The sequence below is a fragment of the Typopeltis vanoorti genome, chromosome 22, assembly GCF_054136105.1.
Source record: "Typopeltis vanoorti isolate ZY-2024b chromosome 22, IOZ_Tvanoo_1.0, whole genome shotgun sequence".
In the NCBI taxonomy this organism is placed as follows: domain Eukaryota; kingdom Metazoa; phylum Arthropoda; class Arachnida; order Uropygi; family Thelyphonidae; genus Typopeltis; species Typopeltis vanoorti.
The window spans coordinates 58,122,235-58,137,821 of NC_143570.1; the positions used below are offsets into that span (position 1 = coordinate 58,122,235).

Here is a 15,587-nt window from a genome sequence, read left to right on the forward strand (position 1 = left end):
TCCCACTTGGCACTGTTATAGTGCCAAACTACTCTTGTATGAGTGTCTGTGTAAACATTGTCGCATGGGGGAGGAGATGAGCACTAGGTTGTGGTCAGAATTGCCCGGGGGGGGGGTTTCACTACTTTCACTGTGTATTTGGAGGGGTCATTGGTGAGGAAGAGATCAAGGGTGTTTGGGGAGTGTTTGAGCTATCTGGTATTCTGGTTGGCATCTGGACAAGTTGTGTACGGTCATTAGTGATGGCAAATGTTTCAGCATCTTCGCCCGCAAGATTTGTACAACTGGAGGAGGAAAGCCAGCTAGTGTTGTGGACGTTAAAATCTCCTAGGAGGATGATTTCGCTGTTGGGAAAGTGGGATTGGAGAAAGTTGATTTTTAGGGAGAGGAAATTAAAGAGCTCAGGGTTGTTGGTTGTGTTAGGGGAGCGACAGAGACAGCAGATGAACTGGACTGAGTGGGGAAGGGATATTTTCGACCAAAGAAGGTCAAAGTTGGGTGATACTAGTTTGGGGTGCTCTCTAGCAAGGTATGTCAGAGCGGTTGTATGTGCAGACACCACCCTTAGGACGAAAGTTGTTAAAGAGTGAGTAGTTTGGAAGGTCGAGATAAGTGGTGCTGGGGAGATGTGAGATTTGAGTTTCTGCCAGGAAGAGTAGGTGGGCATTTGGTAGACTATAGGTGGTAGTGGACACTATTCAGGTTGGAATTTAGGTCATGGATGTTGGTGAAGTGGATGTGTAGGGTTTTGTGAGTCATATGTTGGACCACATGGGTCTTGCACATTTCCTATGCGGTGCCTGCATGTTGGTCTCCATGGTGGCTGCTAGTGGCATCACTTGGTTTTTTCACCAGTTTATCTTGTCTGTAGTTGATGATCCAACTGTTGTCACCATTTTGATGTTTTTCTTCGAGTTGTCTTCGAAGCTGGCGTCTTTGTTCCCTTTGTGCAAATGATAAGTCTGGTTGTCCACGTATGCGCTATTGGGGACAGGTGTCTTTGAACTTGTTGTTGATCACTGTTATTATTTTTGATGTGCTTGTCGGCGTGTCGCAAGTCACTTTTACTAGGCATGGAAAGTTTGTTCCGTCCTTCCTTTTATTTATAGGCCTGAAACGATGGCACCTGACTAATTATTATAATGATTATTTTCTATTTTTTTTTAAATTTAATTTCATTAATATATTAAGTGTTTAAGAGATTTTTAAAGATTTTTTTTGTATCTGCTATTTCAATTTAATTTATTTTTATTTAGGTCCCCAAGACTACTCTAGGAATAATGAGCTGCATAAACTATACACATCATATACGCAGATATGATGTAGTAAATATAACAGATAACAAATCAAATCTCCAATAACAGGCTGCAAATTTACAAGCAGAAACATGCAGAAATTATAATATGATTATAAATTCAAGTAAAACTAAGATTAATAAAATTGCAAAGACACCAAGAAGATATACAGATAAACACTTAATCAGGAAACCATTGAACGAGTAAATGGTTTTAATTACCTAGGAGCAATTTGACTATGCTATTTAAATTTTACTTCAGATTTAAATGATGTTGAAACAACAAAACACAGATTCTCCGCAGCATGGTCAATGATGAATAAACTGAGTAAAATTTGGAAATACAACAAAATTCCTACAACTCTAAAAATAAAATTACATGAAAGTATAATACTACCAATAACTCTCTGTGGGGCAGGAATCTTAGACCTTAAAAAAAAAGAAAAAAAGGAAATTGTTGGTTTTGAAATGAAATGCTGCAGGAAAATCAACAGAATTGGTTTGGTCACATTGTGTGAATGTAACAGGATAGACTTCCTTGCCTGGTATTTGAGGGCGCTATTGGGGGGGGGGGGTACAAGATCCAAGGAAAGATCAAGATTAACATAGCATAAAGTCCTTAGAACTATATTGGACTTCCAAAGCTGTTGGACAGAGAATAATAGAAGACTGTTGCCTGCATGGGACCCAATCCTCTTGGGAACAGAAGAGAAGAAAGAGAGAAAGAAAAACTATACATATTTTTAACACTGTATATATATTTTAAAACCTATGTTAGTACCAATGTCACAAAGGTTGAAAATTTAAATACTTATTAATATACATGCATACGTTTTTCACACTGATGTACTTTAGATTGTTATATGCAGAAATCAAGCATGAAATACCAACCTTTCTCTTCAATAGCTTCTATACATTTTTTCACAAATTTTGGGACAGTTGTTTTTTCACGAGAGCACAAAACTTGTAGGTTGCAGCCAAACACCGGTTCATCTAATAATAACATATCATTATGAATTATAAAAATTATGAATTATAGTAGATATAAATATATCTGCAAGACACTTCAAGATACTGCATCCATTCAGGAACTTTTATGTGATAAGTGAAGAGAACTGAATTTTTAGACTTTTAATTTGGAAAGAGGTTTAGAAGAATACACTGTCTCTACCTCAAATCCATTGGAATCAATGCTGAAGAGGACTAATATACGATAATTCTTCATATTACATATAAAAATATATATTCAATATCTTTTTACAAGAAAAAAAAATTACAAGAAATTAAATAGAATTTTATAAAGCTTTCTTGATTGCATTTTTGTAAAGAAGCCTTATATGAATCCTGGTGTTTAGGCTTACAGATTGATTCTCTAGCATTATGTTGTTTTAGGAAATAAAAACGTAGACAAGATAATAACTAAATATATTAAATTATTACTTTGTATATTTTGGCGAAGTTAAATTGGCATCTTCGGGGATTAATACACTAGTATTAAACACACGCCCACAGGCACACTTCAGTATCAAAGATTTCCCATATGAGAGGCAATTTGATACGACCATATTTGTTTAGGTTGGTAAGAGCTGCAGCAGATTCAAGGAAAAGCCTTTCAAATAATGAGAGTAAAAGTACGGAGCGAGAGAATGGTTTGACTGATATAAAAAATGAAGAGCTAGTTGCAATGCGGGAGATAGCTCGGTTGTGTGGAGTGATACTTAGAGTGAAGTGGAAACTGGAGCGATTACAAAAATGTCTACCGAGTGGATCACCTAACAAAAAGAAACAAGTGGGTGATAAGACAAATGAGAACATGATTGGGAGTCAAAGAAAAATTAATGAGCGAGTGTTATACGGTGATTCAGTAGTAAAAGGTGTAATAGATGAGAGTTTGACAAAATCATGCTTTCTGGGTGCAAAAATTAATGATGTGAGGCTATTAGAGCACAGAAAGCAGTGAAAGAAATTATTGCAGTGGCTGGAATGAATGATTTAAAAGATGAAAAATTTGAAAGAATTACTAGAGGTAGCAAAAGAAAAGAGTGAGAGAGTTAAGATAATGAGTCTGTTGCCACGGTATGACAGAGTAGAGTTGAGGAGGGCCATAATTGCGAATGACTCTATGCATAGGTTATGCAGGAGGAGTGGTGTGGAGTTTGTAGATGTGTGCAGTGAGTTTGATGGGTGAAAGGACTTATACAAGAGGGATGGTTTGCATCTAAATGGATTTGGTGTCTGGAGACTGGAAAATTGTTGCTGAATGAAGTGAGAAGTGAAAGTGGATGTGCAGAATCAGGAAAACTAGAGCTTTCGGTGGCGGTGGTTGAGTGGATATGCAGACATCAGTTGGACAGATGAGTATAATATGCCTGAGTACTAACACAAGCATATTATACACAGGATAACAAACCAGAATGGGATAGTATAAGGCGTCAAGATAGGGGTGGGATTAAGGGGCTTTTGCACTTTATTCACACTAATGTCAGGAGTATTAGGAACAAGAAGGAAGAATTTTTGGCTTGGTTGGCTCTTCCTGGTCACAGGTTATTGGCATTATGAGACATGGCTAACAGAAGATGATATAGTTAGTGGGATAGAATGCGGAGAGTACAGTGTGTTCAGGAAAGACTGAGAGAGAGTGGGGGGGGAGTGTTATTGATGATAGCTGATGAACTGCAGCCAAAGAGAATAGAACTTCAACTGTATGCTTTGTTCTGCTGGCCTGAAAATAGCACATTTGAAGCTATCTGGTGTGAGATTGAGGACAGCAGAATAAAACATACAGTTGGGTGCTGCTATAGACCAGGCGATGGAGATAGTATGTATAGGCCAATAGACTCAATGATTGGAGGACAGGTAATTATTATGGGGATTTCAACTATGGTAACATTGATTAGAAGGAGGAGAGGATATATGGGAGGAAGGAAATGGATTTTATGCAGTTATAAGGGATAACTACCTAAGACAGCATGTAATGGAATATACTAGGGTTCGAGAGTGCTCAATCTAGTAATTGCATCTGAGAATTTGACAATAATGAATATGACCACGTTGCCACTAATTGGTGAGAGTAATCATAAGGTCTTGACCTGGAAGGTGGCTAAATGTGTGGAATTTTCAATTAAGACAGGGTGCATGTGGAATTACCCTGTCTAAGTAAGTATGACAAGCTTAGGAGATTGCTTGGATCAGTGCCATGGCATGTAAAACTGCAAGCGCTGATTGTTGATAGTGCATGGGAAATGGTCAAGGAGCGTTTGAGGGAGGTAATGGCTGACTGCATACCTAGAATGTGGAGAGTAAATCAAGTGGGAGTTAAATGGATGAATAACACCATTAAGCTTGAGCTGCAAAAAAAGAAACAATTATGGAGGGAATTTAAGGAGAAAGGTGACCTGCAGGCACACAAACAGTACACAGCACAGGCCAGAAGGGTAACTAGTGTGGTAAGAAAAGCAAAAGCAGATTATGAAAGGAAATTAGCAACACAAGCTAAAGAGAATCCCAAACAGTTCTTTTGATATGCTGCAAAAGAAAAAATGTATATGGCAGAATGATTTTAAGGAATGCCGATGGTAGGGAAGTAACTGAATCAGTTGAAATAATAGAATTACTAAGTGAACACTTTGCAAGAGTATATCCAGGTGGTCTTATTGCAGGAATGAGGGAACCAATGGCTTATACGGGAAACGAGGTGAATGAAATGGAGGTGAATAGTATATTACAGAACTTTAATGTGAATACATCTGTGGGATTGGATGGTATACCAGCTTGAGTCTTACGTGAAGCAGCAAAGGAATTGTCAGTGACGGTAACCAAATTGTTTAATTTAAGTTTTTTTTAATTTAATTTAAGTCTCAGCTCTGGTTTAGTACCGAGGGGATGGAGAGATGGAAAATAGTTCCATTGCATAAAGGAGGCTGCAAAACTGCTGTTGCAAATTACCGACCGATCAGCATATCAGCAGTCAAGGTTTTTGGAGAAATTAGTCAAGAGCAAAATACAGGAATGGATACATGAAAATGGGATACTGTATGGGGGGCACCATGGTTTTGTGAAGGGGAGATCATGCCTCAGTAACTTGCTCACGTTTTATAATAGTGACAGCTGAACTGGATAAGGATAAATGGGTTTACAGTGACACTGCTGGACTTTGCTAAGGCCTTTGACAGGATACCACATGGAATTGTAATCAGTAAACTGCAGCACATGGGGATGGATATAGGGTTGGTGAGATGGATAGGAGGGTATTTTAATCCTTGATGAAGAGATATCAGAGAGCAGTTTATTCAGGAGTAGAATCCAAAAGAAGGCCTGTGACTAATGGTGTGCTGCAGGGTTCTGTTCTTGGACCACTGCTGTTTAATTTGTTCATTAATGATGTAGGAAAGGATCTCAGAGGAACTGTTCATTTATTTGCCAATGATGCAAAATTGGGTAGAACAATAGTGAATACATATGATGTCAAAATATTGCAGGATGATTTGGATAGATTGGCAGACTGGGTTAAGGAGAATGGATGTCAGATTAATGTAGGAACGTGTAAGGTTATGCATTTTGGGATGAAAAGATTAGCAACTGTATACCAGATTGATGGAACTGTACTCCAGAAAATTGACGAAGCCAGAGGTTTGGTTCACTTTTTTTTGGTTCCTGGAACACAGGGGGGTTCTAGGGATTTGGGGGGGGGGATAGGGAGTTGAAGTTTAGGGGGCACATTGCAAAAGTGGCTAAATCAGCTCATCAGATCACTTGGTTACTGAAGAATACTTTGACAAGCAGGTTATTGTTCCTCTTTATCGAGCCTTGATAAGACCCCATCTTGACTACTGTGCCCGGATCTGGGCACCAGGTTTTCTTCTTGATGGGGAGGATGTAGAGAGGATCCAGAGGCGAGTGACCAAGATGATAACTGGTCTATGGAATGAACCTTATGAGAACAGGTTGAAGATCCGTGGGTTGCACAGAAATTGGTTGATGAGCGGAAGAGGGGTGATATGATTGAGACATTCAAATTACTGAGGATTTTTTTACAAGATTAATTCAGAGGAAATTTTTCAGAACAGGTCTGGTGGTGGGAAAACTAGGGCCATCCATGGAAACTGAGCAAGAGTATAGTTAGCAAGGGTGTTAGAACTAGCTTTTTTTACTTGGAGAATGGTGAATGTGGAATAAGCTGCCAGAGTCTGTTGTGGGTGGCATACTTGTGAATGAGTTCAAAGCAAAAAATATGATAAATACTGTGTGAATGATGAATAGTTCTTAACATGATGTTTAGAATCTAAGGACTTATTGGAGTTGCCCGTAATAATAATAATAAATATTTAAATTTGCTTTGGTGGAGTAAGGTGGTCATCATGTTGGAGGTTTAATGGAATATTTTCAGCACTGGGAAAGGATTAAAACTACTTTTAATGCTTCCAATATTTCGTCTGTCACTGAGACATCTTCAGGGATTACAAATAACTTTTGTAACAACACACTCAAATACAATACGATACTAAGTGAAACACGTGGGAGACTCTAAAGTCCTATCTAGGTGGTGTCTAGGATCTCTGATAATTAATTATCAGAGATCCCATGTCACATCCTAGGCCACCACAAATGTGGTGGCCTAGGATGTGACATGTAATGCTCATGGGTGCGCCCTCTATGAGCACAAATGCTCATAGAGGGCGCACCACCTAGATAGGACTTTAGAGTCACCCATGTGTTTCACTTAGTATTGTATTGTATTTGAGTGTGTTGTTACAAAAGTTATTTGTAATCCCTGAAGATGTCTCAGTGACTGAAACAAAATATTGGAAGCGTATCATTTTAATCCTTTCCCAGTGCTGAAAATATTCCATTAAACCTCCAACATGATGTTCTCACAGCACTTAAGCCTCAACATGCTGGGTATTCAGGACATGGTCTGCTAATCCTGAGTGACCACAGTGGTGGAAACGAATGTAATCCTAGTGCTATGATACATGGATGTTGGCAGTTCTACCTGTTTGTGAATAGTATGAATGGTTGTAACTGATCTTTGGGAAAGTGGATAAGGGTTACTAACTTTCTTTTTTATTTTTTTTTTTTAAGATCCTGACCACCTTTTCTGTGAAACCACAGATGTTGGATATGATAATGGATTTGCTGTAATTTATATTTGGAAGGGACGAGTATTAATTAACGTGGTGTTAATTTTTTAAAAAATTATTTAGATGGTGAGAGGCATAGCCATTGACTAAAAAAAAAAAAATTTTATTATTATTATTTTTTTTAATTGTGGGTGAGTTTTGTGTTGAGTACAAAGTTATCTGATGCAATGTGACTATTGATGGATGTATTTAACTGTGTGCATGTATGTGTGTGTGTGTGGGGGGGGGGTTCTATAGACTGTGAAGTGAGATATCCATTTAATTACCTTGTAACTAAGTATCTAGGAAAGGCAGACTGTTGTTACTTTCTATTTCTTTGTGAACTGGATCTTTGGATGTTCAAATGGGAAATGAAAGTGTGTAAGGTGTCCTGTGCATGCATCCAAAGTATGAACACATGGTCCACATAGCATAGCCAAATAAATGGGTTTAAGCGAGGAAGAATTTAGGGCATTTTTTTTAAAGATTTCCATGAAAAAATTAGCCAAGGGAGGAGAAAAAGAGGAGAACCCATGGCTGTACCTTCTATTTGTTTGTAGAATTTTCCTTGCCAAATAAAATAGCCCAAGTTCACAGTGAACTGAAACAGGACTGAGATATTAGGAGTAAATTTTGCTTGGATAAAACAAGGTGTCTTTAAAGTGGGATATTGGTGAATAAGGAAGAAACATTAAAATTCCGTTAAGTCAGTGTTGTGGAGTGTGAGATCATGTATATTGGACTTAAAATGAGTTTCTGATACGTGATGAGGTATTGCCACTAGTACATGAAAGCATTTTGGCCAAATGTTCAGCTAGTTTGTAGGTGGGTGAGTTAGTCTATGCTGTCCATAGTTGGGCATAGAGGTATATCCTCTTTATAGATTTTTGGAAGCACATAAATACAGGTGGTTCTGATATTCGAGGATTTTAGTTTGTTGGTCACATTTGCTGAGTAGGAAGTGCCCCTACAATTCCAGACCCCCATTCCCATTTTTATGGACTTCCAAAAATCCATAAAGAGGATGCACCTCTATGCCCAAATGTAGATGGTATAGACTCAACCACCCACAAACTAGCTAATTTAGATAATTCTAGAACTCTTGATCTTTACTTCCTAAATCATTTTGGTTGAATGATTCTAGAGAATTCTGGTTGAAAGGCTTTTCGTTGGCTATTCATAACTATTATTTTTCAGGAAATTACAATGTATACTAAATATTGATTATAACTTTAATTAATACTTACTGTATTTTGGCAACATTACATTGCCATCATCAGAGATTACAAAGCAATGATATATGCATGCAGGCACTAATATTGGGTAAATGTGCTAAAGAAAGGCAACCAAAGTTGGACACAGAGTCCTAAAGCATTCCCTAGTGGGCTAAATTGGATGCTCTTGGCCATTGGGCTGAGAATGAGTGCTTCTCAAATTTGAGGTTTCGAAAGTTTCTTAGGGCTGAGGCAGATGCCAGGAATAGTTGCTTATATTTGTATTTGCAGCAGTACAAAAGAGTAGCCTTCTTCCAGCATATCCCGTGGTGAGTGTCCAAAGCATGGTCAGCAAGTCCAGAGTGGCTGTAATGGTGGAAACAGATGTAGTCCATATGTTCAAAAAATCTGATATTGGCGGTCCCTCCTGTTTGGCCATAGTAGGGCAGTTTGCAACTGCAAGGGACCTGGTAGGTCTACGGAATGTGGCTAGTCTTTGATGGAACATATAAAGAATGTCAATTTTTTTTTTTTTTTATGTAAATAAAAAAAAAAAATTGGCATACTAAATGGCTATAAGGTTGTATTTCTTTAGGATTTTTGCTAATTTTTTTTGGATGTGCCCTGGATATTATGGAATGATAACAGAATTTGCATAATCTTTTCTCTGAGAGGGGGATTGCAGTTATCGGATTTTAATATTTTGTAGATTTTGTGGGAGTTGCAGCCATTGGCTAAGGAAGTATTGAGAATGTGGTAAGTTCAGTAGGTGTGGGGTGATGTGACTGCTGGTGGATATATCTACCAGTATGTGTGGATTTTCGATAAACAGAAAACCCACACATATCCAGAAAATCCATCAGGCCGCATGTAATCAGAGTATCTAGGAAGGAGAGGCTGTTGTTTTTCTTTTCTAAGGTAAACTGGATCCGGGAACATTGATTGTTTAGCTGTGTTAAGAAAATATTGAGAGTATCCAGGCCATGTGGCCAAATGAAGAACACATCATCTACATAGCACAGACAAATAGTGGGTTTATGTGGGGCAAAGTTTAAGGCTTTTTCTTCAAAGGTCTCCATGAAGAAGTTGGCCAATGGTGGCCATCCTCTATGTTTGTAGAATTTTCCTTGCCAAACAAAATAGTCATAGTTCATGGTGAACTGCAATATCAGGAGGAAATGTGACTTGGATAAGGTCTAGGATGTCTCTGAGTGGGACATTCATGAAAAGAGAGGAGGCATTAAAACTGACTATTATGTCAGTGTGTTGGAGTGTGAGGATTTCTATACTGGCTTTAAAGTGTGCTGATTTTTTTTTTTTTTTAATTTATTTATTTTTAATGTGTGAAAGAGTATTACCAGTATATCATGGGAGCAGTTTAGATAAATGTATGACTAATTTGTATGTGGGAGAATCAATGCCACAATGGAACGTAATGGCACATTCTGTCTATGGATTTTTGGTAGGCCATATATCCAAGTAGGGGATCAAGAGTTAAATGGTTATAGTTTATTGGTGACTTCAAGCCAAGTGATAAACTTTTTAAGGAGCCTGTGAAGTGTTCTGATCTGTGTATTGGTTGGATCATATTTGAAAGGAAGGTAGGTAGAGTGATCTTGAAGTAAGTAGACAAACTTACCTGTGTGGTCTTTTTGGTTTACAACCATTAGCATTACCCATATCTGCTTTGGTAATTACTATTCTACTGTTGTTTTTAATTTCTTGTAGAGCTTCATATTCCTTCTTTGAGAGGTTGCTTTTTTGATGGTTTTGCATGACATGCATGGGCTATAGCAGCGATATTCTTATCCCAGCCACCACACTGATAATCAGCTAAACGTCATGGCTGAATAACAGCCACCACATGTTGTTGGCAATATGGGTGAGAAGGCTGAGGATATCTCATTCTACTTGTATCATTTCTTCTACTTCTGCAAGAAGTTTTCTTAGGGTGCTAATGCATAAATGTAGTCAAGAGCAAGTGTGCTGACTGCTTCCAGCTTCACGGTGACAGACAATAAGTTTATGGCAGTGTTTATTTGGAGTTGTTGAGTCTTGGAATCTCAGGTTTTTAACAGATTGTTAAACTTCTTGATAAGCTGACATCTTCTACAGAGAAATCAGATCATAATATATAGTACAGATTTCTTTTACCAAACAATGCTTAAAAAGAAAATTAAATTGGGCACTTATATTTTTCCTTATCTAGCCAAAAAAGATAGTATGCATTGACTTTTGCACTGAGAAATCTAGAGAATATCATATTCTTGTAATCCTCCCTATTTTGGTAATGGGCAACAGTCTCTGAAACAGTAATTTCTCCAATGTATTAAACTTATTCTGATGAACCATGTCATCAAAATGATTTTAAAATCAGAAACAATTATTATGTTTAGCAAGTTAGTATTTACTTTTGAAAGGCTATGAGGATGCTTCAAACAATAGGTGTAACACATCACATATGCAAAAACAATGTTTCATGAGGAAAGTTTGAATAGATGATGTATTTACATTTCCTGATATACCCATGGTTGGCATTATAAACAAAATGGTAGGATGACTGGAAACATGATCACATGTAGAGATGTGAGGCAAGATTCGCAATCCAATTTCTGTATGTTCACATGTAGAGATGTGAGGCATGATTCACAATACAATTTCTGCATGTTATGAGTATTCCAGCAGCAGAAACTCATCTCTTTGTAGGTGTAGAGAGTAAAGTTATGTCACGGAAATAGTTTAGAAGTGTAATGCTTTTGCACTTCCAAACATCTGAAGACATGAATGCTGGGTCACTGCTCATCTCGTCTGAGATGAGCAGTGACCCAGCAATACACTTACCTGTGGCGAATGTACTCAAATATGTTCATCATGGATGACAATATCTACCTATAGTGCATAGGACCATAACATGAGCAATTCCAAGTGAGAGTACTAGCCTCAGGAGCAGAAAGTTTTATAATTTTTATTATATTAAAAAAAAAGAAATAATAATAAAATGAAACTATATTGGGGACCCAATGTTCTATTCTTGCTTCTGATGCAAAGCATTTGCTCTGATAGTGCAGATGCCTTAATCACAGAGGACAGATACATTAAACTCAGCAGCATTGCTCATGACTAACATCACAGCAGACGATGTGCATGGCATCATTCATGATTATTATGGTTATTACAGAAAATTTGTGCATTGAGTTCCAAAATACCTCAAAAGTGTTTACAATGCTCTTCAAAGATAACTTCTTCTCATGTCTTTGATTCATTACCATAACAAAGAACTGTTCTTATACCGCACAGGTTTCATTCTGTCTCAGTATTCTGTGACAGGGTGAAACTTGGGTACACTGGAAATGCAATCAGCATCCTTAATGCAAAACCACAATCTCTGCTCCTGCAAAAAATTCAAAACAATTCAATCAGTAAAATTATAGTAACAAATTTTTTTGGAATTATACTATGAACTACAATTTGGAATTAAAATATGCTTCTTTTTGAGTGTCTTAACTGGACTGGCAGTGCAAATGCCAGAATAACATGCTGTGCTATTCATTACTACATAAAAGCATCATAATGCATGATAAAGAACAAACTTTATGGCAGTGTTGCAAACATGTGAGAATTAAAAAACCATGAAATCTGATAACACAGAGTTTATCAAAAAATAAGAAATTTAGTACCTTTATATGAATCTCACAAACAAAAAGTGTAGTACAGAAACATTGCTCCAGAGACCAAACATGAAATTCTTAAATGACTTCAGGCTTCCAATAAGCAGGGTGGTCTCATCCAGTGATTTAAAGACAGTCACAAACATCTATACTGCAGTGGGATATGAACCCATAACCTACTGGATGGAGAGTAGCAGTAATATTCATTTGGACAATCAGGCTATCAAGAATGCTTTTAGCAAGTTGATAATGAAAAGTTTTTACTTGAACCTATGCATTCTCAAACCATCAGGCTCAGAAACTGATTCGTGTACAAATCACAAACATTTCTGTATTTTTTTTTCAATTTTTTTAATGTCAATTCCACCACAAAAATTTGAAAATCAACAGCATATTTTAGTACTATGGGCAGGCTAATAGCTGGAGATAATGCTTATCTCAAGATCAGAATAAACACTTTTTCAAACTACCTTAGGACTAATAAGTGCAAGGGGGGGGGGGGGAATGTACAAAGAAAATCATTTACCACCTACTTCCAAAAATATCCATAGCATTTGAAGAACAGAGATCTATCTACTTTGCCAATCATATTAACACATATATGATTATGTGCTGACATAATCTTATATACTTCTTGCTTATAAGACAGAACTTGGTAGCAAATTAATGGGAAAACAAACATCTGCTGTCACAGAAAAAAAAAAGTCACATTGATTTATCAGCCAAATTATCTGACTACCAAATTAGCCATGATGTATGAAATATCAACCAGCATACCTATGTATACAGATATGCTTTATATCCATGTTTTGGTTGATGGCTAATAGAATGGTTAAAGTAAATGTCAGGGTAAGTTTTTCTGCTTAGTTACAATGTAATTACTATGCATTATAAAATTATATCCTTGTTTTCAGCTGATACCCAAGTGTGAAGTAACTTCATAGCTAGTCCACTTGTATATAGAGGCAGTTGACTACTTCTCATCAATTGCCTTAGCATCCTATAATAAAAATATCATGGGAAGTAGAGTCATAGACCAAATAAGTTTTGACCTTCCCTGATGTCTCATCAGTCAGAGCCAGACCCAAGAAGATATCAAAGTTAACTGTTAGCAGTCCTTGCATAAGCAACTAAACCTGTGGAGAGATTTAATTGATTCATTACTTTATGCAGTCTGTCTTGTATTATCATTTTGGTAAATTTTTCTAGGCATGGCAGCAGGCTGGTTATGTGCTAATTTTGAAGGAATCATGCTCTTTTGACTCGTTTTGAAATTGTGACTGAATGAGCTACTGTCCACCATTGTGGGTAGTAATGAAATCTTAATATTGCATTAATAATTGCAACAACATGTGTTATGGCCTTGTGTGGCAGGTGTTTAATGATTTTGTTGGAAATCCCATCTGGGCCTGGTGCTTTTCTAATCTTAAGCTTGGAGACAATTTTTCATACATCAGAATGAAATGTCATTTGGATGATATTTTAATATCATCCAAATGGGGTGCCAAAAACAATCACTTTGTCCTATGCAGATACTTATCTTTTGAATAGCACTGCAATCCTCTTGATTGTAATGACAATGATTTGCCATTTTGTTAACCCCCATTCTTGTTCTGAGATTAGATTTTGCAGTTTTTCAGTTGTTAATCTACATGCCACAATATTCACACATAATAGCGTGAATATTGTGGCATGTAATTCATTCTTGCATGTACTTTACTGATAAAGTCATGGGTATAGTTTGGACTACACTGTTTCTCTAAACTGTTGGCAAAAACTTCGCTTCATTTACATCACAGTAAACCAGACTGCATTCACCGTGGATTGGTGGGAGGGGTTTATGGTCTGTGCAGAAAGCTTTAGCATTTTCAAGCATCTGATCCTCTGTGTTTAAGGATTACATTTTTGTCTCCTATTGTTGTTTTTGATTGTTTCGAAGTGCATGTTAAACTTCAAATCAAGAGTGCCTGTCAGCATTCCATTGCCAATGTTTTATGGTATTGGCACCTGGTTCTGTTAATTTCACAGATGAGATTTTTGATCTCATCCAGAGTCAGTCAAAGATCAATGTGGGACATTAGTGGTGGCAGCGTTCAAGGAAGTTATCTATTTTTTAAAGTTTCAGTCTTTCTCCTGTTTGCTAAGGTATGCAGGCCAGAAATTTTCATTCTCTCTCTCTCCTCATAATCTATGTTCCACAATCATGATATCATCTTTAACACTGTATCTACATCATCTCAGAAACCCATGATACCAGGGCTGCACACCATAATTCCAAAGTCCAAAAGATAACAAAGCCTTGTAAAAGAGGCAAAATGATTTCCTTATCCTTTACAAATGAATGTTCATTTCAACAAAATTATTCTCTAACTTGTATATGCAATCTTTGCTATATGATGTATGAAGTTCGACATTCTATCTACTAAAACTTCAAGATCTCTAACCTGGCCAGTTTCTTCTAGCATAATCCTGCCAATAATAATATGCCACTGGATATTTCATATATGCTAAAGTGCATAACTTTGCATTCATTAACATTAAAATGAGAGCCATTTTCACATGCCCACACTACCAGCTTATTCAAATCATTCAGTAAATAATGCATATCAGTAACATTCCTGTTTATCCTGCTTACCTATCATTAACAAATATTTATTATTATCCCAAGATCCCATGGAGTCAAAGACTCATCTGGAAGGTCATTTTGTCATACACACAACTCATCATACTGTGCCTTAAACACGCTCAAATTCTCTGCAGACAACACACTCTCAGGCAAGGCATGCTATAACAACCCCTTACTAACTTCTAGGTCTCTATCATATCACCCCTCTTCCTCCTATCCACTAGACTCTGTAAATTGCATCTTCTCAATCCTTCCTCATACCAGACATTCAGAGATCAGAAACTACCTTAGTAAGTTGTCTCTGGACCCTTTCCAACATCTCTTCGTCCTTTTGAAAACCAGGTGACAAAATCTGTGCACAGAAGTTCATGTGTGGCCTAACCAAAGCCTTACACCGCGGAAAGTAAATAAATGTTCAGTGAAAAATTATCAAAATTAATATGAGCCGGGAATGGTTTTAAATGCAGCAACAAGCTCAAACATATTTGAAAATCTGCACTCCTCACTTTGCACGTGGATTGTGCTATTAAGGCCAGTGTACACTGGCCTTGACTCAGCCACATGCGGCTGTTGACATCTCGAAGCACGAGTGAAGTAAGGAGGTATCTATTCTAGGAAACATGCGGTCACAAGCAAGGTCAACACAATGAAGCCCGGCATCCCTGT

At 37.3% G+C, this 15,587-nt stretch overlaps 1 protein-coding gene across 3 annotated transcripts in view; it reads right to left on the reverse strand.

The window, feature by feature from the left end:
* Positions 1-15,587, reverse strand: part of LOC150094438 (rho GTPase-activating protein 12-like) — a 413,607-nt gene that overhangs the window by 85,237 nt on the left and 312,783 nt on the right. For all 3 annotated transcript variants that reach the window (XM_090412339.1, XM_090412341.1, XM_090412338.1), the window contains one exon: positions 2,186-2,287. In XM_090412339.1, coding sequence (XP_090268465.1) covers positions 2,186-2,287 — 102 coding nt within the window. The remainder of the gene's footprint in view (positions 1-2,185; positions 2,288-15,587) is intronic.